At 68.1% G+C, this 22600-nt stretch overlaps 2 protein-coding genes across 4 annotated transcripts; both read right to left on the reverse strand.

Annotated features, from left to right (window-relative positions):
• Window positions 1-66: 66 nt before the first annotated feature.
• On the reverse strand, window positions 67-9925 carry SELENOO (selenoprotein O). Its single transcript, XM_062202644.1, has 9 exons — window positions 9357-9925; window positions 4990-5193; window positions 4502-4679; window positions 4218-4348; window positions 3584-3864; window positions 1381-1531; window positions 736-921; window positions 498-654; window positions 67-423 (listed from the first exon to the last, which is right to left on the reverse strand). The coding sequence occupies exons 1-9, from the start codon at window positions 9923-9925 to the stop codon at window positions 265-267; spliced, it is 2016 nt and encodes a 671-aa protein (XP_062058628.1). The 3' UTR covers window positions 67-264.
• Window positions 9926-11782: 1857 nt separating this feature from the next.
• TRABD (TraB domain containing) lies at window positions 11783-21274 on the reverse strand. Of its 3 annotated transcripts, none has more exons than XM_062202647.1 (10): window positions 21203-21274; window positions 15722-15786; window positions 15416-15494; window positions 14655-14821; window positions 14387-14527; window positions 13657-13767; window positions 13445-13584; window positions 13161-13333; window positions 12973-13084; window positions 11783-12215 (listed from the first exon to the last, which is right to left on the reverse strand). In XM_062202647.1, exons 2-10 carry the CDS (start codon window positions 15752-15754, stop codon window positions 12212-12214), a joined length of 960 nt encoding a protein of 319 aa, XP_062058631.1. In that variant the 5' UTR covers window positions 15755-15786; window positions 21203-21274; the 3' UTR covers window positions 11783-12211. The 3 variants fall into 3 exon arrangements, with proteins under 3 accessions (XP_062058631.1, XP_062058630.1, XP_062058629.1); XM_062202646.1 differs by having other exon boundaries at window positions 11783-12862; XM_062202645.1 differs by having other exon boundaries at window positions 11783-12862; window positions 13445-13767.
• Between the last annotated feature and the right edge of the window lie 1326 nt (window positions 21275-22600).

Raw genomic sequence — 22600 nt, forward strand, 5'->3', positions numbered from 1 at the left:
TCCGCCTCTGTCCTGCATCGGGCGGGCGGGCGGGCAGAAAGGACCACACACACACGCACAGCCTGGACACTGCCAGTTTACTCGAGGCCAGGCAGGTGTGGCAGTGAGGCCGCGGCCCCCGGCGCTGGGCTGGGCAGTGCCGCTGAGCAGGCATCAGACAGAGACGGGTCAGCTCCTGACTGGACGTCTTTGCCGTCAAGGAGAGACGGGGGCCGGGCCGGCGCCGTCTCGCCAGGTCAGCGGCACGCAGGGTCGCCGGGGCCGCTACGAGGATCACGTGACGCACAGCTCGGCGGCCCAGAGAGGGGGCTTGCTGGCGTAGGCGCGCCACCCGCCTGCCGCCTCGGGCTCTGCACCCTCAGGGGCTGGCTGCGGCTCCTCCCCTCCGTACGGGGTCTCCAGCAGCTTCAGCACCCGCCGCACCTGTGCGAGGGGACGGGTGAGGGCTGTGCGGGCCGGCCCTGCCTCCCACCCGGGACCCAGGCGGGCGTGCTTGCCTCCGCGAAGTCCCCCTTCTCGGCGGCCTCGATGGCGTTCTGCGCGATGTAGTTCCTCAGCACGTATCTGGGGTTGTTGGCGCGCATCACGCGCAGGCGCTCGGCCTGCCAGTCAGCAGCGTCAGCCGCACCCTCCGCGTCCTTGTCCAGCCGGGCTCTGTGTTGGCATCCGCACTGGTGGTGAGCGGGGACAGCCTGCGCTCCCGGCCTCACCGAGGGCCCTGGGCGCGGGACTCACCTGTACTCCTGCAGCCAGTCGGCCCAGTGGCCGCTGTTCCTGCTCTGCAGGTCAGCCGGGCTCAGCTGTTCCAGCCGCGACCGCTGCTCCACGCGCTCCAGCTCGCGTGTGATGTTGGCCTGGGAGCCGATGAGTGCGAACAGCTGTGGGTTCGACTGTGCCAGCATCAGCATCATGGAGAGCTGCCTGCAGGTCAGGGAGCAGCTGGGACCCCAGGCTCTTGTCCCGTGCAGGCAGGAGCTTCCTGTACCCACCCCAGCCTGCACCCCGACCAGACCCAGGGTGCAACCCTGAGTGCTCCCTTTGGCTGCCCCAGGGCCAGCTCCTTCCTCATTCCTAGAAGGGCTCGGGCACAGGGGCGCCCCTCTGTCATCAGGCCCCAGGTAGCACTGAGAACAAGGCTCCGCCCTCCGGGAGCTGGTGTGGGGAAGTGGTCGGCCTGGGAGTGAGGGGTTGGGGGGTGCAAGTCCACCCGGAGCAGAGCCCACCGGCCTCGCCCCGGCTGCTGTGTCAGCTCTGTGGCTAAGGAGGTGGGGCCTGACTGCCACCCTCCCGGGCCCCAGTGCACCGGGGGGCAGGGGCCCTCGCCAGTCCCTTGTCCAGCGCCCCCGCCTCCCTGCCTGGAAGCAAGGCCTGCGTGCCCACCGAGGGTCCATGTGGGGCCGGAAGGCGAGCCTCAGCTCCTCCAGGGAGGCGCACTGCGAGGTCAGCGTGGCCAGGAACTCAGCCAGGCTGGGCGACTCCGGCTCCACAGGGAAGGAGCTCAGCACACAGAAGGTGTTGGTGAAGTCAGCACCTGGGACACAAGGCAGATGCTGGCCCCGCCCCCGGGACAGGAGGCAAATGCTGGCCCGCCCCCTCCCACGGCCCCATCTGCAACCTCTGACCCCTCCTCACCAGCTGCCCATCTCGCCACCTGCTCAAGGACTTGTCAGAACAGCAGGTGGGGCGGGCACTGTGGTCAGCCGGTTAAGCTACCACACAGCACACCCGCATTCGTGTCCCAGGTCCTCCACATGTGCCTGGGAGACGGCAGTGATGGCTCAAGTCCTTGGGCCCCTGCCCCCCACGCAGGAGACATGCGTGGAGTGCTGGCTGTGTTCTGGCCTTGGCAGCCATCTAGGCAGTGAGCCGGCAGAGGGAAGCCAAGGCGGTACGGAGAACAGAGCGGAATGAGAAGGGCTTCTGGTCTGCTTGCTGTCAAAGGTTCCTCCGTCCAGTGCGAAGGCAGACCGGGGAATGAGGAGCGGACACCTAGACCTTTAACCGACGCCAACAGGTTCACAGTACGCACTGGCGTTGTGGCCCCGCGGGTTAAGCCTCCGCCTGTGACGCCAGCATCTGCCGTGAGTGCTGCCCGAGTCCCGGCTGCTCCACTTCTGACCCAGCTCCCTGCTAATGTGCCTGGAGAGGCAGAGGAGCCCCACTCAGGAGCCCCAGGTGGAGCTCCTGGCTTCAGCCTGGCCCAGCGCTGGCTGTTGAGCCATTTGGGGAGTGAACCAGTGGATGGAAGACCTCTTTCTTTTTTAAAGATTTTTTGAAAGGCAGAGTGAGAATCTTCCATCTGCTGGTTCACTCCCCAAATGGCCACAGGCCAAGGCTGGGTTGATCCAAAGCCAAGCTTCTTCCAGGTCTCCAACATGGATGCAGGGGCCCAAGGACTTGGCCATCTTCCACTGCTTTCCCAGGCCACAGCAGAGAGCTGGGTGGGAAGTGGAGTGGTTCAGAAGTGGGATGCTGGCACTGCAGGGGGCAGGCCTTACCTGCTATGCTACAGCGCTGGCACCCGTAACTTTCTTAATAAATGAAGATACCTGTTCAGATACCTCATGCAGAGCTGGCCAAGACTAAGTGGAAAACCGTACAAGAGCCAAGAGGGGAACTGCAGGTGACAAAGCAGTCAAATCACAATGCAGCAGAGGCACAACGCTCGGCAGGAGGGAGACAGCTGAGCCCTGACTACGCCGCATTAAGGAACGGGCAGAACGTTAGCCAGGCCCCAGCCCCTGGGGAAGCAAACAGACCAACCAGGCTGTGGCGGGGCTACAGAGACCTGCCGTCTGCTGGCTCATCCCCAGACGGCCACAATGCCAGAGTCAGCCTGGAACTCCATCTGGGTCTCTCACAGGCCCCTGGAGAGCTCTGAAGGCAGCAACTGTGCCTGTTCTTGGAATTACGGATGAGGTTGGGGGTGGGGGAGCCCTGGGCCTGTACAGAGCCAATGCACTCGCTGGCAGGCAGCCGTGGTGGCTCAAGTACTTGGGTCCCTGCTGCTCTGCTGGGAGACTCCCTGGCAGTTGTGGGCAAACTCTCTCTGCCTTTGAACGTTGGAGGGTACGTAACTACAGCCTCCGGGCACCCGTGTGGGAGACCCAGACCTAAGCTTCCAGCCCTGGAGGTTGTGGACATTTGGGCAATGAGCAGAGCTGTCTGCCTCTCAGGCCAGAATTCTATCAGACATCTGAAGAGCAAAGACCAGCCCTTCTCGAACCTGGGGAGAGAGCACTTCCTGAGCGTCTGCAGAAGCCAGCAGAGCCCTGGTCTCGGAGCAAAACGCAACCACAGGCTGACACCCCCAGGAGCTGCAGACGCTGCGTGGGGCACGTCGCTGGCTGAAGGCTGGCACAAGTCAAGGGTGCCCACGTGAGCCCCTCCACTCAACACGGAGCAGCAGGGTGCGTGGCTCACCCACCCCAGCAGCACCGCTCTGGTACAGCCAGAGGGCAGGGTCTGGAGCAGACACCCACTCGTGTGCACAGCGGCCCAGGACCTGGCCTCCAGACCCGGGGTGGGGAGGAGGCTGGAGGGAGGGTGGCAGAGTCCTGCCACCTGGCGCCGCCGAGCTCACCAGTCCGGTGCATGGTCTCCAGGAGCCTGGCCACCAGGGCTGCGTCCTCCGCCTGCTCCACTCGCACGAGGCCCAGCTTCCTGCGCATCTTCTGCAGGTAGTGCCGCTGGAACTCCGCGTCGAACTCCTCGGCCACAATGGCCTCCCCCAGCTCCAGGGGCAGCTCAGGCGCCAAGGCTTCCGCCAGCTTCTGCAGGTTCCACTTGCACACCTCGGGCTGCTTGCTGTATGAGTAGCGGCCGGTGTGGTCCGAGGCATTGCACACGTGGTCAGGGTCGTACCTGTCACCAGGCGAGAGCAGTGCTGCTCATGCCCTGTGTCACAGGAGCCCCTGTCCCTACAGGCTCAGGCCAAGACCCGCCCTCTGTTTCTGCTGCCTGCTGCAGGACACTGCCCCACACCCGCCCGGCTTCCTGCCCACCAGGCGTGCCTGGGCCTGAGGCCAGCTCCCTGCTGGTGCGGACCCAGTCCCTGCCGTGTGGGACACTCGGAGCTCCTGGCTCTGGCCCAGCCCTGACTGCGTGGGCCTTTGGGGAGTGAACCAGTGGCTCGGTCTCTGCGTCTGCACTGACCAGGCACTGAGAACAGACACAGGGCCGCCACGCCCCGTCCGTCTGCTCCCGGAGGCCCTCACCTGTCCAGGAAGCCAAAGGGCCCGTAGTCGATGGTGAGCCCCACGATGCTCATGTTGTCTGTGTTGAGCACGCCGTGGCAGAAGCCGACGCACTGCCATTCGGCTACCATCCTGGCTGTGCGCCTGGTCACCTGGACAGCACGGCCGCCAGTCACTCTCGTGCCCCCGTGATTTCTGTGGGGACTCGGTGGCCCCCATCCCACCTCGAGTGTGTCCCAGCCTCCCGGGGCCATGGAAGGTGAAGGGTTCGGGAGAGGGGCAGGGACGCTGGCCTGCTCACCCACCTCCCGGAAGAAGGCTGCATTCCTGGGCACCCGGTCCCCGTGGGCAGCCTGCAACTCGGGGTAGAAGGAGCTGATCACATAGTCGAGCATCTGCACCCGGATGTCGTTCCGCCCCACGCTGGGGCCTGCTCGCCCCGTGTGCTCGTCCGTGGGCTTGAAAATCTCAAAGGACCCGAACCTGGCAGGAGAGCCACGTGTCCATGGGCCTGGGTGGCCGCAGCCCACGGGCTCCCTTCCCGAGGACAGGAAAAGCCTGGGCCCACACGGTCTCTTCAGGGTGTCAGGACTGAGTGCTGGGGACCAGCCGGCAACCGCGGAGCGTGGCCACCTGAGGACGCAGCACTGGGCCATTTCCCCGTGTGTGCCTCCCCGGAACCTGCCCCTGCCCCTGCCCCCGACAGGACGTGATCCGGTCCCATGGTGAGTGCACCCCCAGCTCGCAGGCAGCCTGCTTCTGAGGCCCCGCCCCTGCCCCCCGCCGCGACTACCTCAGGAAGGTGGGGGCCAGGCGCAGCACCACGGCGCAGGGCTCCTGCCGGGGGTTCCCGTCGTAGAACACGTCCCGCACCACCCTGGACGCGGAGGTGACGCAGGCCCCGGCCCGCGTGGTGGGGATGCCCAGGTGGAACATGGCTTCGCTGCACAGGAACTCGCGGATGCTCGACCGCAGGACCTTGCGGCCGTCCGCCTGTCTGAAAGGAGACGCAGGCTTCACCCTGCTGCTCGCCAGGGCCGGCGCGAGGGCAGCAGGCGCCCGGGCGTCCCGTACCACGGCACAGGGTCGAGGCCCAGCGGCTCCGCTTCCAACCTGGGAAGGCAGCCGAGGACGGTCCCTGCCCCGTGTCGGGGGCCAGGGCGGACGGAGCTCTCGGCTCAGCCCGGCTGTTGTGGCCACTTGGGGAGTGAAGCAGCAGATGGACGCTGTCTCCCTCTCTCGCTCTGCCTTACGCATGGGTCAATAAGTCTTTAAATAAAGCCATTCTGGGGCAGGCGTTCGGCCTCACTGTTAGTGTGCTGCCTGGGCTGCCCACACCCTGTGAGTGCCGGGTTCAAGTCCGGGCTCTGCTTCCTGCTGACCCAGACCCTGAGAGGCAGCAGTGCTTAAGCAACCCCCTCTCCCCTCCATGGGAGACCCGGAAGTTGTTCAGGACACTGGTTGTTGGCTGGCATTTTGGGTGTGACAGCCACCTTTCTCAAATCTCTCAAATTCTTGGGAGCGTAGTTGTTACGACACCTGCATTGCATCAGAGCACCTGTGTCCCAGCACAGAGGGCAGGGAGGCAACTCCAACAGTCGAGAAGGTTCTCGAGCGCTGGCTGCAGGAGCAGACACACCCTCTGGGTCCCCAGCTTGCAGGGGTGGGGCCAGGCTGCACAACAGGGCACGTCCCAGGTAAGTGACCAGGTGCCAGGCCTGGAGGCCAGGACACCCATGCATTGGACACCCGTCCAGTGAGTACGCCTGACTTCACGCAGCACAGCCCAGGCTAACGTCAAGTTAGGTCAAACGGCCCTGACACCGACAGTCAAGGCAGAGGAGTGCCGCTGGGCGTACCAGGCTCCTCTGTGCCTGCCGGAGCAGAGGCGAGAGGCCCACGCCAAATCCACACCTGGGCGCCAGCAGCACCGGCCCCCAGCCATGTAGGGCTTCAGCCTACAGAGGACATCGAAGCCAGGGCTCCAGGGACACGAAATGGAGATCGGCGCACGCTGCCCACCCTCAGCACCAGCCTCACCAGTCCCTGCCTCTGGGCAGAAGCCCACAGCACGTGTCCATCCGTGCCGTGGGCGGCTTGGAGACCCCGCTGGGCGCAGAGGCACCGGATGGCGTGGGAATCCCGTTTTTGGTTCTTAGGGGAGCTGCCACAGCCTGCTCTGTCCCACGGGAGCCTGGCCCCATGGCCTCACAGTCACGAATGAAGAGTGGATGCTTGGTGTGGTGGTGCTTGTTGCGTGCCGGGGCCGCCCAGGCTGCTCTGGTCAGGGTCATGTTTTTTTGTTTTTGTTTTTGTTTTAAGATTTATTTATTTGAAAGACAGAGTTACTGAGAGAGATCTTCTGTCTGCTGGTTCACTCCCCAGATGGTCGCAACAGCTAAAGTTGCGCTGATCCAAAGCCAGGAGTTTCTTCCAGGTCTCCCACGTGGATTTAGGGGCCCAAGGACTCGGGCCATCTTCTACTGCCATCCCAGGCCATAGCAGAGAGCTGGATCAGAAGTGGAGCAGCCGGGACTCAAACTGGCACCCATATGGGATGCTGGTGCCGGAGATGGTGGCTTTATCTGCTATGCCACAGCGCCGGCCCCATAGACCCACCCTACCCTGGACTTGGAACCTCCTCCTGTCCCAAGAGCACCTCTCCAGCATTTTAAAGGTACAAAGCCCCGAGCAGCGTGCAAGGCTCCCGTGTCTCCGTGCCCTGTCAGCACTGGGCCTTGGGCAGTGCCGGGGCCAGCGCAGGAGGCAGCTTCCCGGGCACTGTCAGTCTGATTGGCTCCTGTGGAGACGCCTGCCCATGCAAGTCCTTGGCCCAGTTTTGAACGGGGCTGATTGCCCACTGCCAAGTCTTCAGAGTTCTCTGCACTCATGTATTCTGGATTTTGACCCCTTAAAGACAGCTGATTTGCAAATCTTTTCTCCGGTTCTGTTGGTGGCCTTCACTGTTAATGGTGTCTTTTATGCAGAAGATGTAATTTTCACGTGGCCCTGTCCACCTGCTGTGTTGGGGTCCTGTGCTCTGAGTAGCGCGTCCAGTGGCCACTGCCATCCGCGGTGGGGACTTGCCTGTGCCCTCGCCTGGCTGCCGCAAGTGGCCACTCCAGGTGGATCCATCCACACGACTGCATCTATTTTTAAACTTATTTGAAGGGGTCAATGCTGTGGTACAGTGGGTAAAACCGCTGCCTACAGTGCCAGCGACCCGTATGGGTGCCAGTTTGACTCCCGGCTGCTCTACTTCCGATCCAGCTCTCTGCTATGGCCTGGGAAAGCAGTAGAAGATGGCCCAAGTGCTTGGGCCCCTGCACCTGCATGGGAGACCCAGAAGAAGCTCCTGGCTCCTGATCAGCACAGCTCCAACTGCTGTGGCCATCTGGGGAGTGAACCAGCAGATGGAAGATCTCTTCCCCCAACCCCTGCCTCTCTGTAACTCTGCCTTTCAAATAAATAAATACATAAATAATTTAAAATAAAAATTTATTTGCAACACACAGATCTCTCCCCGCCACTGGTTCACTTCCCAAATGTCCGGAACAGCCACAGGGTCCTGAACTCCATCCAGTCTTCCACATGGTACCTCCCAGGTGTGCACTAGGAGGCTGGAGTCGGACACAGGGCAAGGACCCAGGGTGACGCAGTCCCAGGAAGTGTTAGCCACGAGGCCACAGCCGGACCTAGGCCGTGCGTGTGAGGTCTGGCGCCTGGCTCGCCCGGGGCTGCTCCCGTCTGTGGGGTTTCAGCCCCCGCCCGGTTCTCCCCTGCTGCCAAGGCAGTGAGTCAGGAAGTCACCAGCTGTGCCCTGCAGATTAGATTAGGAAACCTCTATGCACTGGAAAGAGCAACACAGAGAGAGGTTCTCCATCCACTGGGTCACTCCCCAGATGGCCACAACGGCTGGGGCGGGCCAGGCTGAAGCCAGGAGCCAGGAGCTTCTTCCAGCTCTCCCACAGGGGTGCAGGGGCCCAAGCACTCGGGCCATCTTCTGCTGCTTTCCCAGGCCACAGCAGAGAGCTGTGTCAGAAGTGGAGCAGCCCGGACTCGAACCAGCACCGTAAGGGATACCGGTGCTGCAGGCGGCAGCTTCATCTGCTAGCCACAGCGCCGGTCCCCAGCATGGGCTGCCCCATCTCAGCAAAACAGGGCACTGGGGTTCCGACGGCGACTGCACTGATCTGCAGGTCCCATCCCACGCAACAGGGGCAGCTCGGCCACCATCCACGTCCTCGCCACCGTCTGGCAGTTTTCACTACAAGGCTCTTAGGAGGGTGCAGAGCAGCATCATTCCAGGAGCCCGGCCGGGGGTGGGGAGGGGCAGCCAGAACAGGCCAGGAGGGTGGCATGGATCCGGTATCTCTTTGAACACAAAATGCCAGTTTACAAGTGCTTTATTAGTCATTCAACGAGGGATTAAAGAGTAAGGGCGGGGGCTGGCGCTGTGCCATAGTCGGTAAAGACACCGGCTGCAGTGCCGGCTCCCATATGGGCACGGGTTCGAGTCCTGGCTGCTCCACTTCCGATCCAGCTCTCTGCTATGGCCTGGGAAAGCGGTAGAAGATGGCCCAAGTCCTTGGGCCCCTGCACCCCCGTGGGAGACCAGGAAGAAGCTCCTGGCTTTGGATCGGCGCAACTTCAGCTGTTGCGACCATTTGGGGAGTGAACCAGAGGATGGGAGACCTCTCTCTCTGTAACTCCGCCTTTCATGTAGATGAATCTTCCCAAAAAACCACAGAAATGTTAAATTCGGGGCCCTATCAGTTGTCTCTTGGGCTAAGAGTCTTAAAAAAAATTCGGAAGGGCAGCGGGTGTTTGCCTGGCGGATCACAGGAGTGCCCAGCTCCGGCCCCAGCCTTCCGCAGCCCTGGAGGTTCAAATGTGGGGGGGTCCTGCCGCCCCCTCGCGGACCTGGACTCCCGCGTGGACGGCTCCTGGCTGGGCCTGGCGATCCAGATCTGGACTCCAGCACGGCCCGCACGCCTGGCCGGGGCAAGGTCCGCGGCGAGGGTGCAAGCAGGCGCCGCGCCAAGCCGCCCAGCACCGCTGCGGGACCTCGCTCTGCGGTGCCGGGCGCGGGCCCGCTACCGACCCGCCCGCCCGCGCGCCCAGGCCGCGCTTCCCCGCGCCCGCGCCCCGCCGGCCCACCTGGAGAAGGGCGTGGGGCCGGCGCCCTTGAGCTGCAGCTCCCAGCGCTCGCCGGCCGCGGTGCACACCTCGCCCAGGTACATGGCGGCGCCGTCGCCCAGCTGCCCGGCGAACTGGCCGAACTGGTGGCCGCAGTAGCAGTGCGCGGCCGGCTCGGAGCCCGGCAGCAGCGCGTTGCCGCTGAAGAAGAGCGCGGCCTCGGCCTCCGCCTCGGCGGGCGGCGCGCCCAGGCCCAGCAGCGCCAGCGCCGGCTCCGACAGCGCCACGACGCGCGGCTGCCGCAGCGGGGCGGGCCGCACGCGGCTGAAGCAGGCGCCGGGCACGGCCCGCGGCGCGGACGCGGCGCCCTCGGGCCCGGGCGGCGGCGTCTCCACCGGCAGCGCGCGCAGGGCGCGGTTGTCGAAGCGCAGCCCGGCCAGCCAGCGGGCCTCGGGCTCCATGGCGGCGCCGCGGGCGGCGGCCGAGGAGGAGCAGGGCGCGCGCGGCGGGCGGCGGAGGCCGAGGGGCAGCGAGCCGGCGCGGGCGGCCGCGAGCGAGGAAGCCCCGAGCGCGGCCCGGAACGCCGCCATGCGCGGCGCCGCTGCGGCCGGAAGCCCCTCTTTCCCGACAGGAAGTGCCGCCCACTCGCCGGGAAGGGCGGGGTCCGAGGCCGCGCCCCTTCGCGCTTGCCTGTGATTGGTTGGCCCGTCCGTCAGTCCGCAGCGGGCTCCGCCGGGGGCGGTCCTGGCCGCGCTCGGGGCTGACCGGAGCCGAGGGACCGGGCCGGCCGCAGGCGGCGGGGAGGCAGCTGGGGGCTGGGCGGTGCGGGAGGCCGCCGCCGGGCGCCGCGCCTCGGGGCCATCCGCTCCCGTAGGTTCGCAGGACGGAGGTCCTGAGGTGGGTGAGCGCGGGGCGCTGGCCGCCGGAGGCTTCGTGGGCTCACAGTTTGGGCCGGGAAGAGCCCCGGGGCGAGGCTGAAGCAGAGCTTGGGCTCGGAGGTGCCTGTCCGGGCGGGAACCTTGTGGGCGACGGTGGGCCAGGGGGTCCCTGCCCAGGGCCGCGGAGGGAAGACGAGCCCCGCGGTGCCCCTGGGCCGCCCCCACCACACCTGGCCCGAGAAAAGCTAAGCCCACGGGCGCGGCCAGGGATGCGGCCCCTGCACCTCCCGGCCGTGTCCTCCTCGCTGCACCGGTCCACACCTCCAGGAGCTCGGGGGGGGGGGGCTTTCTCCTGGGGCTCCGTGGACCCAGCTCTGCCCTCTGGGGCGAGTCCCTCACCCCCTCCTCCGTTTGGGGGCCGTGGGTAACCCCGAGCCCTCCCTGCCCGGATGGGACCCTTCCCTCTGGAGAGGCCGCCCACACGCACCCAGGACCCTCCCCAGGGCCTCCTGTGGAGCCGGCAGTGGGTGAGGGTTGGGGAGTCGAAGCTGCAGCCTCCTATAGGCAGCGGGGCTCCCCCCACCCAGGTCTCTGAGGCTGCTTGTGCCGGGGCAGCCCAGCCCCGACTCAGCTGCGGACCTCCCGCGGGAGTGGACCTCGGCGGGCAGCCCTCCCGGGCCGGCGCTCCAGCACTTTGATTTGGAAAGCGGACACCGTGGTGTTTGCTTGTCAGTGCCGTGCACCCAGCCCGCCAGGGGCGCCCATCTTCCCACTTCAGGATTGTCATTGTTCGCCTGAAGCAGACAGAGCCCCCCATCTCCTGGCTCCCTCCCCGGATGCCTGCAGCAGGGCTGGGCCGGGAGAGGGTCTGGCCCCCAAAGCAACCTGTGGATGCTGCCACACCCCTCCCAGCCCGGCCACCACTAAGCCCTCACCTCTACCTCTGTCGTCCCCTGGACTCTGCCCTGGACACCCGCCCACCACCAGGGTGGACCTCCCCAGCCTGGCCCGCCTTAACACAGGACAAGGGCAGCCTGGCTCAGAAGCCGTGCGGGACGCCTGTTCCCAACAGGGACCCAGGCGGGGGCTCACGGGGAGCCAGGACTCAAGGGGCCTGGCCCGTGCCCACCCGGCCCCTCCCTCACCCCCTGCCTAGCCAGACCCCGGGCTCCAGCAACACCTCCTAGGCCTGCAGAGAACCTGGTCAGGGCGGGCGCCGCAGGCCGGGGGCCAGCGAGGACAGCAAGACACAGGAGCAGACCTGCCAGGAGGAACCTACCACACCCAGCTGCACAGACCAGCGACTCCCCACACTCACTGCTGGTTACTGGGGCAGGTCTCACCTGCAGGCCCCCGCTGGACGTCTTACTCAAGCCACCAGGGCACGGAGGTGGGGTGGTACAGGCCTTCCCTGGGCAAGGACGGGCACCAGGGGCTCGGGACCGCTACCCTTTGCTAAGCTGTAGACAGTGTCCTTGCATCCTGTGGCCCTGGGGGGCGTGGAAGGAAGCAGGCACCCCACCCCCACCCCCACCTGAGCCCACTCCGCACATTTCACCAAACAGGAGCTTCCAAAACTAGAATTTATTTGTTTCCAAGGAGCAGATCCGCGAGTGACAGGGACGCACAGCTCGAACGGGGTTCACCTGATTGGATTCAGCGGTCGGTCGGCACAGACCATGGCTGGCCAAGTGGGTGCTGGCTGGCACTCGGGCAGCCTGCCCACGGGGGACAGGCTGGTCCCTGGGAACCTCCGCCGATGCGCAGGAAGCAGGTTCAAGCCCCTCCAGCCCGCGGGGACCGGGCTGGACAGCAGGCTCAGGCCAGAGAGGTAGCCCCGGCCACGCTGGGCTGGGGGTGCAGACCCTGAGGGCCGGCCTGTGGCCGCACACTTGCCTACTCGGGACACGAACAAAGGAAAAAGCCGCCCTGTGCCCCATCCAGGTTTAAGGCTTGTCCCTGACATCCGCTTCGGTTGCTATTTCTTTGAAGATAAAGTTACCTGAGTAGAAAATTTCGACGTTTTAAAAAGCCAGCCAGAGTCTGCAGGCGGATGGGGCCGGGGAGGCAGTGGGCAAGCCAAGCTCCGTGCCCATGTGCCGGCGGTGTGGGCTTCCAGCCTGCCCACGCCCACCGGGCCCCGATCCCGAGACGCCCCAGGCAGACGCAGCACAAGGCACGGTGAGGTGGGCTCGGCCATCAGCTCGCCACACCCACCCCAGGGGCCGGGGCAGCCTGGGCCTCGGCCCTGCCCTCCTCAGAGCTGGACTGGACCCTCGGTGCCTGGGGAGGGCTGCTGGGAGGCCTGAGTTCAGACAGTTAAATGATCCTTTATTGGGGCTGGCTGGGGAGGGCAGGGCGGCGAGGCTTGGCCCGGACCCCCATGGGGGGTGGCACAGACCTCAGGGGCCTCCTTGCAGCAGGGTGGGGGGCAGCCACCCTGGCTGTGGCCGCTCCCGGGTGGGGCCCTTCTACTGGCTTGGCCGGGGCGAGGGCGCCCTCTGGAGGCAGTACTGTGCAGCAGGCAGCGACAGGACCAGGCTCACGGTGCGGCGCCCCATCCAGTACAGGCCGTAGCCCAGCAGGCCGAAGAAGGCGGCCTTCAGGGCCAGCCGGGACACTCTGCCGGAGACGGACGGCGGGGGGATGCTGGGGAGGGAGGAGGGGCTGGCTGGCTCCGAGGTGTGTGCCCCCAGCTCCCCCACTGGGCTTCCCCCACCCACGTCCAGGACCCCGGGCCGAGGGAGGCGGGCGCTCACGTCAGGATCTCCTGGATGTTGAGCTCGGCGCTCCAGTTCTTCTCAATGCCGGGCACGTGGCCCATGCCCACGACGCCCACAACCACGGACGGGACGCACTTCCTGGGCTCGGCTGTGGGGGAGGAGAGGGGCGTCAGCACCCGCGGGAAGCACGGCGTCCAGGGGGCCCCGCGCCGGGCGCTGGTCACCGTCGGAGGCGCGTGGCAGCTCGAGGCGCCGGGCGGCCTGCCGCAGCGTGTAGGTCAGGTAGACGTCGCGCTCGGCGACGATGGTGCGGTGCAGGTCCGGGAACTCGCCGATCATCTCGGCCATCATCTGCTCCAGCAGGTCCTTCTGCTTGCAGCGCTCCACGTCGTCCTTGCTGCGGGCAAGGGCGCGGCTGAGGGCCGGGCGGGCCACGCCGGGCCACGCCGGGCCACGCCGGGCCACGCCGGGCCGGGCCCTCCCACAGACCCTGGCGCAGCCGCCCTACCTGATCGGGTCCGACAGGAAACACAGGCCCCAGGCCAGCTTGACCTTCTGCCAGAAGGTCAGCGCGGCGATGGCCCTCTGGAAGGTGACGGGGATGGGCCGGTCGCCCAGGTGGAACTTGCAGAAGGGCACCTTGCTGGCCTGCAGCGGAGGCCGTGTCAGCGCGTGCCCGCCCGCCCCCACCCCCGCCCCGAGGCCGCGCCCAGCGCCCACCTCCTTGAAGGCTTCCCTGAACTCGCCGCCGGGGGCCATGCCCAGCTGCTCGGTGATGTGGGCGGACACCTTGAGCAGCAGCATCTGCATGAGGCCAGACATGAGCCCGTTCTGCAGGGAGAGGAGGCCGCGTCAGGCCCAAGTCCCGGATGCTGGCCGCCACGGTCACTTCCCAAACGTACCGCCCCTTCGCGTGGCCACCGCTCACTCCCGCGTGGCCGGACAGGACCTGACTGTGCGTTTGTGAGGCCCTCGCAGGGCAGCCCCACTGAGGCACGACACCAGCCATGTCCACGTCCACACCAGGCCTGGGAGGGGCAGGAGCCCCACCCCGGGCCCCCGAGGCTCTGCGTGGCTGTCCACACACTGATCTGCCCTCGCTCACCCAGAGGCTCGGCCACCCAGCAGTCCGGGCTCCCCGTGGGACCCTGGGCCATGCAGTACCCACACAAGCTCCAGAGGCACTGTGCCGTGACCAGGCCCTAACCAGTGAGCCCCAGTAGTGGTGCAGGGGCTGACGGGAGCGTTCAGCACCATCTGTGGCTTCCTGGGGTCTCCGGGACCCTGCCCCATGTGCCCTCTGGCTGTGGTGAGTGCAGCCGTGGGCAAGGCGGCCTGCCCAGGTCTGTGCCTGTGGTACTGGGGGAGCAGGCCCCCCGCTGCAGGGGGCCCTGACCGGCTCCTGCCGCTGGCTCGGGCGCCGCCCACCTCCTCCCGCCCGCATGCGTACCTGCCTCACGGCCTGCTGCAGCTTCTCCAGGCTGACCTCCTTGGCCTCGCGCAGCAGGGTCCGCTCATCCATCTTGAGCATGGACACGCGGTACTGGCAGAGCTCCACGACCACCACGTCCGGCTGCACCTCTCGGATGGTCTGCAGGGCCACGGCCACACCGCGTGACCCCAGGGCGGGGCCCCGAGCCCCTGAGCAACTAAGACAACTAGATTCATGGGTTCCGGCCCGGCCAGGCCGGCCGCAGTGCCCAGTGGCCGGCGCTCACCTTCACAACGTCCCTCTTGCTGTCGTCACTGAAGTGGGCCGTGCCCACCACATACACCCTGCTCCCGTCCTCGGCCACCAGCTGGGTCACGGTGCGCGGCAGGTTGGGCCGCTCACGCCGCCGCTTCAGCTTCATCTCCAGGAGCAGGTTGAAGGCGTCCACGTCGGCTGCAACAACAGCAGAGACTGCTGGGAGACAGGGGGCCAGGGCCCGGCTCCGGGGACGGCCACCCACCTTGGCAGCCTGCTCTGTGCACACTTCGGGCTGTCGGGACCGCACAGGCCAACTGACCACGTCTGCGGGCTGGGCCTCTGCCCCTCGGCTGCACTGGAGGGCAGCAAGCATGGGGCTTGTGGGGGGCCCGCTGCCCGGGAGGGGCTCAGTCCCGGCTCAACTCCATCAGCGTTTGCCTTAGAGAAGGGCCTCGGGCGGCAGAGGACAGCACCCACCTTCAGGGGAGGGGCACCTGCTGTACTCACCCCTCAGGGGCCTCCCCGCTGCCAGGCGGGGCCTCTAGCAGAAGCTGCAGCTGGGGGCACCTTGGCCCCAAGGCACTGCTTCCGGGGCCACAGGGGTGCTGCCTCCTGGTGGGCCTGGCCCCCACCGTCCCAGGCTCCGGCCCCCACCGTCCCAGGCTCCGGCCCACTCTGGCCCCCACCATCCCAGGCTCCGTCCCCCTCCGTCCCAGGCTCCGGCCCCCTCCGGCCCCCACCGTCCCAGGCTCCGGCCCCGGCAAGCACGTCGAGGTTGGGGAGACATACACAGGCTCTGGGGTTCTCCAGGGAGCACCCTAGGCACCGACTCCGGAGCCTCTGATGTCACAACAGGGTCCACGCCGGCCTGAGGGTGGGGGGAGAGTTCAAGCCGGTCTCCGTGTCCGGATGCCAAGGGGCCCCGGCAGCCAGGGCCCCGCCCTTCACAGCCGCACCTGGGAAGGCAGCCCCGGGCCTCAGACAGGGCCGGGGAGCCCTCCCCTGAGGTGCTGCCTGCCTGTCTCCAGGTGCCCTCACCCCACAGCGCGGCAGCTGCCCGGACCGAGCTGTCCCGACACCCCCGCCGCCCCTCACCTCCTGGGGTGGCCGCCGCTCCTCCCCCTCCATGGCTGGACAGCCTCTTGCCCCGCTGGGGTTGCCTGAGGAGACAGAACAGGGGCCTCACCCGGAGCCCAGCGCCCAGCTCAGGACCTGCTGTGCGATCCGCGGCCTCCCTGCCCCGACACCCACAGGCCGCTGGTCCTCCTGGGTGTGGCAGGCCTGCAGCTGGGCGGGTGGGGACTGCCACCACGACCAGCACCCGGAGCAGACACGGCGGCGAAGTGCCGCGGTGCGTCCATGCGTGGCACCCACGGGGGTCTCAACAAGGCCGCAGTGCCAAAGCCACTTCAAGGAAACCCTCCCGGTCATCACGGAGTTACGCGTGGCAGGGAGGGGTGGGTAAGGTCAGCAGAGAAAAGACAAAGTGTAGTGAGTGAGGCCGGGTGGATGCAGGTCAGGGCCCGGGGTGGATGCAAGTCAGGGATGAAGTAGACATAGGTCAGGGCCAGGGTGGACACAGGGCAGGGCTGGAGCAGACATAGGTCAGGGCCCGGGGTGGACGCAGGGCAGGGCTGGGGTGGACACAGGAGCCAGCAGCTCCAGGGGAGGGGATGGTGCAGGCACAGGAACCAGAAAGGAGGGCAGCAGAGCTGAGGGGCCGGGCTCACGCTGGCCAAGGAGGGGTGGACTCCAGCCGAGGCATCCAAGGCCGTGGGCGGGGCCAGCGGTCACAGTGAGCACTGGCGCGTGCCCTGCCCTTCCGCGTGGCTCTCCCTGGACGTGGCTGGCTGGGCCAGAGTGGGCATTTGGGAGGACAAGGGGCTCTGGGAACCTCTGGTGGCCCAGAAGCAGGTGACCCCCCTGACAGGGACAGCCCAGCAGAAGGGGACAGGCTGCGAGACACGAGCTGGGGCACGGCCGTCCGGCGCAGGACCTGATTGGAGAAAGCTCCCGGCCGACGGGGAGCAGTGTGGCGCCCTCAGAACTGAACTCGTGGGCGGCACCACAGGCGTTGGGCCCCGGGGCTGTGACCCCACAGGCCTTCATGGCTGCCCCAGGTGCCTCTCATCCCAAGGCTGCCACGTGTCTCTCAACGCACTACGATGAAACAAGACAGCCCCGCTCTGCCCCCTGTGGGCACGCCCAGCACGCGCAGACCTGGGCCAGCCCTGGCCCTGCTGATGACCCCGGCCACAGCCACGGCACCTTCGAGCTCAGCCCAATATGCAACAGGAAGGGGCTCTCCGCGCACGCCCGGGGCCCCATGGCCAGGGCCAGCTCTGAGCAGGGGGGGATCAGCGCACACCCGGGGCCCCATGGCCAGGGCCAGCTCTGAGCGGGGGGAGGATCAGTGTGCACCCGGGGCCCCATGGCCAGGGCCAGCTCTGAGCAAGGGGGGGATCAGTGTGCACCCGGGGCCCCATGGCCAGGGCCAGCTCTGAGCAGGGGGAGGGATCAGCACACACCCGGGGCCCCATGGCCAGGGCCAGCTCTGAGCAGGGGGGGGATCAGTGCACACCCGGGGCCCCATGGCCAGGGCCAGCTCTGAGCAGGGGGGGGATCAGTGCACACCCGGGGCCCCATGGCCAGGGCCAGCTCTGAGCAGGGGGGGGATCAGCACACACCCGGGGCCCCATGGCCAGGGCCAGCTCTGAGCAGGGGGGGGGGGAATCAGCACACACCCGGGGCCCCATGGCCAGGGCCAGCTCTGAGCAGGGGGGGGATCAGTGCACACCCGGGGCCCCATGGCCAGGGCCAGCTCTGAGCAGGGGGGCGGGGATCAGCACACACCCGGGGCCCCATGGCCAGGGCCAGCTCTGAGCGGGGGGAGGATCAGTGCACACCCGGGGCCCCATGGCCAGGGCCAGCTCTGAGCAGGGGGGGGATCAGCGCACACCCGGGGCCCCATGGCCAGGGCCAGCTCTGAGCGGGGGAGGGGGATCAGCACACACCCCAGGGCCAGGGTCAGCTCTGAGCAGGGGGGGATCAGCGCACACCCGGGGCCCCATGGCCAGGGCCAGCTCTGAGCAGGGGGGGGATCAGTGCACACCCCATGGCCAGGGCCAGCTCTGAGCAGGGGGGGGATCAGCACACACCCGGGGCCCCATGGCCAGGGCCAGCTCTGAGCAGGGGGGGGGGGATCAGTGCACACCCGGGGCCCCATGGCCAGGGCCAGCTCTGAGCAGGGGGGGGGATCAGTGCACACCCCATGGCCAGGGCCAGCTCTGAGCAGGGGGGGGGATCAGTGCACACCCGGGGCCCCATGGCCAGGGCCAGCTCTGAGCAGGGCGGGGATCAGTGCACACCCCATGGCCAGGGCCAGCTCTGAGCCGGGGGGGGGATCAGCACACACCCGGGACCCCATGGCCAGGGCCAGCTCTGAGTAGGGGGGTGATCAGTGCACACCCCATGGCCAGGGCCAGCTCTGAGCAGGGGGGGGATCAGTGCACACCCCATGGCCAGGGCCAGCTCTGAGCAGGGGGGGGATCAGCACACACCCAGGGCCCCATGGCCAGGGCCAGCTCTGAGCAGGGGGGGTATCAGTGCACACCCCATGGCCAGGGCCAGCTCTGAGCAGGGGGGGGATCAGTGCACACCCCATGGCCAGGGCCAGCTCTGAGAAGGGGGGGGGATCAGCACACACCCAGGGCCCCATGGCCAGGGCCAGCTCTGAGCAGGGGGGGTATCAGTGCACACCCGGGGCCCCATGGCCAGGGCCAGCTCTGAGTAGGGGGGTGATCAGTGCACACCCGGGGCCCCATGGCCAGGGCAGCTCTGAGCAGGGGGGGGGATCAGTGCACACCCCATGGCCAGGGCCAGCTCTGAGCAGGGGGGGGGATCAGTGCACACCCCATGGCCAGGGCCAGCTCTGAGCAGGGGGAGGATCAGTGCACACCCCATGGCCAGGGCCAGCTCTGAGCAGGGGGAGGATCAGTGCACACCCCATGGCCAGGGCCAGCTCTGAGCAGGGGGGGGATCAGTGCACACCCGGGGCCCCATGGCCAGGGCCAGCTCTGAGCAGGGGGGGATCAGTGCACACCCGGGGCCCCATGGCCAGGGCCAGCTCTGACCAGGGGGGGGATCAGTGCACACGCCATGGCCAGGGCCAGCTCTGAGCAGGGGGGGTTCAGTGCACACCCCATGGCCAGGGCCAGCTCTGAGCAGGGGGGGATCAGTGCACACGCCATGGCCACGGCCAGCTCTGAGCAGGGGGGTATCAGTGCACACACCCGGGGCCCCATGGCCAGGGCAGCTCTGAGCAGGGGGGGTTCAGTGCACACCCCATGGCCAGGGCCAGCTCTGAGCAGGGGTGGGGATCAGCACACATCCGGGGCCCCATGGCCAGGGCCAGCTCTGAGCAGGGGGGCGGGGATCAGCACAACCAGAGCCCGGTCTGGTGTCTGAGACCCACAGATGTGTCCGGAATTGACCCGTCCGGGCACAGGCGGCCTCCTGTGTTAGGAACTGGCTTGGGGCAGGAGAAGGCGGGAGACTCGGGGTGGCAGGCAAGCCCCAGCGGACCGGGCCACCCTGCAGGCCCCCGCCCCCTCTCCACCTGGGTTTCTGGTGACAGCACGGCTGGCGGCTGTTCTGTGCCCCTGTACAACGCTCTACCGAAGCAGCCACCAACAGAAACCTGCACACCAAGGCAGAGCCGCGGGGGTCCCGGCCCTGCGTGGTGTGGTCGGAGGCGGGGCTTGGCGACCTCCTGAGCCCAGCCCCAGGACAAGCCCAGCAGGCGACCGGGAGACACGCGGAAGCAAACTGTTCTCATTCTGTGCAGCCTGTGCTGCCCGAGCCTGGAAAAAAACTAAAACTAAAACACACACACACACACACACGCACGCACGGCCAACATCCTGTCATTGGGCAAAGGCCTGGGAGGTGGCAGCGAATGGTAGGTGGCCGCGTGGCCTCGGTGCGCCCTCCCCCGTGCTGTGGCCGCAGACCTGCGGTCAGCCTGGCTGGGATGCCCCTGACCCTGCGGGGACCAGGGCCGGTCCCTGGTGCCCAAGGCGGTCCCTGGGCTGCAGCGATGGCTGGCCACGGCAGGAACTGAGCCCAAGTGGTGACGCCGTGGGGGAAGCGTGCAGATATGGGGGGTGGGGAGACAGGGGTGCTGGCCCGGCCACGAGCTAGGCTTGAGCCCACAACAGCCAGGCTGCAGTGCCAGCACCCTGGGCCTGCTGTCCCTCACCAGGGGGAGGACGCAGCAGGCCACCGAGGCCCGCGGTGCGGAGGGTGCCGAGCGTCGGTGAGTCTGACGACCTGCTCCGACTGTCACATCCACGCCCTGGCCTCCCACGCTCTCGGACGCCAGCCTTCCACACCTGAGGGCACAGCCGCTACCACAGGGACCCACCCGTCCTCTTCAGCTGGGCACAGGCCCATGGGGCAGACCGGCAGGGTTCCTGCAGCCGCCGGGGAGGGGGGCAGCGACCACGCCTCTCCCTCCCCAGGCGCTCACCGCCCGGCACAGCAGCCTGACAGGAGAGCGATCCCTGTGGAGCCCCCTCCCCGGCCGGACAGTGTCGGGGATGCTGACCCCGGGCTCAAACAGGACCCCGAGCACCTGGCTCCAGGCCTAGCTGGCCCCCGTGCACACGGAGCAGCCACGTTCCAACGCCCAGGACCCCCGGCCTGCCGCTGGGGCTGCACCTGTTGTGTGAGCGCACGGGGACTCCAGGCTTCCAGGACACACCCCGGCTCCCGCGGGAGCCCCGAAGTCCACACCACAGGGCCCGCCCCCTCCACTCCTACACCCCACGGGAAGACGACGCGTGGATTTCAAAAAGTTCCACCCCAGCAAAGCCTCTCGGCCCCGTTTTCCCGGGAACTTTCTGAAGTCCCCTCGGGTTTGCAGATGGGGCCTTTGGGCGGGGGGTGGGGGGCTCGGGTCCACAGGAAGCTGTGGGGGTGGAGCCCCAGGGTGGGCGCGGGCCGGGCTCAGGCCTCCCGATGGGGAGGACAACCCTGCGCCGTGGCCGGAGCGGACACCCGGCCTGCCCCCTCCCCGGGCGGAGCAGCCTCCCACACCCCACCCTGGCTCCAGGACCCCCACCCGTCGGCCGACTCACCCCGGGCCCTGCTCAGAAGCCCAGGGTCCAGGACTGGGCAGGCCCGGGCCGGGAGGTGCCAGTCTGACGCCCCCATTTCTGAAGCCGCGCCCCCAGGCCCCAGGTCCGGCAGGGGTGCGACAGGAGCGCCCCCGGGGGTGCTGGGCCCCCTGCCCAGGAACCTAGGGGCCCCCCGGACACCGCCCGCGCCTCCGCAGCGAGCGCGACGCCGCTTCCGGCCCCCCAGGGCCCACCCACCCGGCCTCGCGGCTGCAGGGCCCCTGACCGCGCAAGTCCAGGCCCGGGTTGGGGGTCCGGCCCCGCGGGGCTCCCGAACCCCACCGTCCGGGCAGACCCGCACCCCGGGCCCTGCTCGGCGCCCGCGCCCTCGCCTCCGCCGCCGGCCGCGCGCAGCGCCCCGAGAGCCCGGGCCGCCCGCGCCCGCGCCCGCGCTCACCGGCCGCCGCGCTGCTCAGCCGGCCTCATGCGGCCCGCGGACCCGGCGGGCGGGGGCGCCGGACGGGCCGGACGGGCCGGGGTGCGCCGCGCGGCATGTCGGGAAGCGCGCCCGCCCGCGCCCCCGGGTCCTAGCGCGCGACGGCTGGGCCGGCGGCGCGGGTTCGAGCCCCGCCCGGCCCGCGCGGCCTCGCCGAGCCCTGGGCCGCGGCGCTGAGCGGCGCCGAAACCCAAGGGTGCCGCGAACCGTGGGTGCGCACCGAGGACGCGGCCGTGAGCAGGGCCAGAGGGGACGGGGCGCCAGCGCTGCGGAGCTCCGACCCCAGCGGACGGGGTCCCCTGTGCGCCCCCCCAGGGGGCAGGGCGGCCACGCAGCTGGCCGGAAGGATCCCTGCACGGGGACCAGGGTGCGTCCAGGTTCCCGGAAGAGAGGCCAACCCAGCCCTTGTGGTGCCAGGCCCCCAGGTCAACCTCCTGTCCATCACTGTTGACCACTGTGCCAGCAGTGTGTGGCCATCGCTGCCCTCCTGGCCCCCTCCGTCGCTGGCCACACCCAACCGCCTAGCAGGAGGCATGCCCGACCCCTCTGCCACCTCCTGCCCAGCACTTGCCTGGTGTGGCAGGGACCAAGGGTCCAGTGCTGGCTTTTGAGGGTCCTCCTGGAAGCCCTCCCCCACACCCAGAGGGCCGCTGCCCGCCTGCCCAGCTCAGGGCCCGGCCCTGGCAGGGAGGAGTGGGGGGGGCACGGGTGCTTCAAAGGCTCTCACCTGGGCTAGGGGGCTGTGGGACAGGAGGTGCCAGGAGACCGGCCTCCAGGCTGGGGGCGGGAACGGCGAGGGGGGGCTGGCAGAGAGACCGAGGCAGAAGCTTGCAGCTCAGGCAGGGGACAGGCAGGAGTGTGTGGGGTGGGTTCACAGTGGGGCAGAGAAGACCCCTCCCCAGGTCCACGTGGACACGACGGGAGAGAGGTCAGCACGGCCTGGGCGCAGTGACCACAGCCTGTCCCATGCCAGAGCGGGGGCAGCTGGCCTGGTGCTCAGGGGGAGACTCAGCGGCAGCCGTTGGCGCTGCTCAGGGGAGGAGGGGGCGGGCTTCTTGTGAAGAGGGGGCGGGGTGAGAAGCAGGGGCCTGCGTGGGGGGGGGTCGGAGGAGGGAGGCCCCAGAGGGCCGGCCCAGCCCCGCCCTTTCAGGCAGAGCCAGAGGACCAGGTCTAGGTAAGTCTTGGGCCACCACCTCCCCGGCAGCTCTGGCCAGCTGCACACACAGGGCTGAGGGCTCACTCTCCCTCGACAGGCCTTGGTGGGTGACGTCGGCAGGCCGCTGCCCCGTCCCGGTCCCACCAAAGACAGCAAGGTGGCTCCGCAGAACCTAAGGCCTCCCAGGCAGCTCGGCAGCTGCT

This window comes from Lepus europaeus, chromosome 10 (assembly GCF_033115175.1).
Source record: "Lepus europaeus isolate LE1 chromosome 10, mLepTim1.pri, whole genome shotgun sequence".
Classification (NCBI taxonomy): domain Eukaryota; kingdom Metazoa; phylum Chordata; class Mammalia; order Lagomorpha; family Leporidae; genus Lepus; species Lepus europaeus.

What these genes read in the sequence shown, in the direction of transcription:
- TRABD (XM_062202645.1), bottom strand. Translation starts at nt 15,754, where the DNA reads ATGGAGGGGGAGGAGCGGCGGCCACCCCAGGAG. An exon ending in TTCCTGTCGGACCCGATCAG is followed by an intron (nt 13,334 to 13,444) that starts GTAGGGCGGCTG and finishes CCTTGCCCGCAG; the next exon opens with CAAGGACGACGTGGAGCGCT. An exon ending in AACATCCAGGAGATCCTGAC is followed by an intron (nt 12,863 to 12,972) that starts GTGAGCGCCCGC and finishes CTCCCTCCCCAG; the next exon opens with CATCCCCCCGCCGTCCGTCT.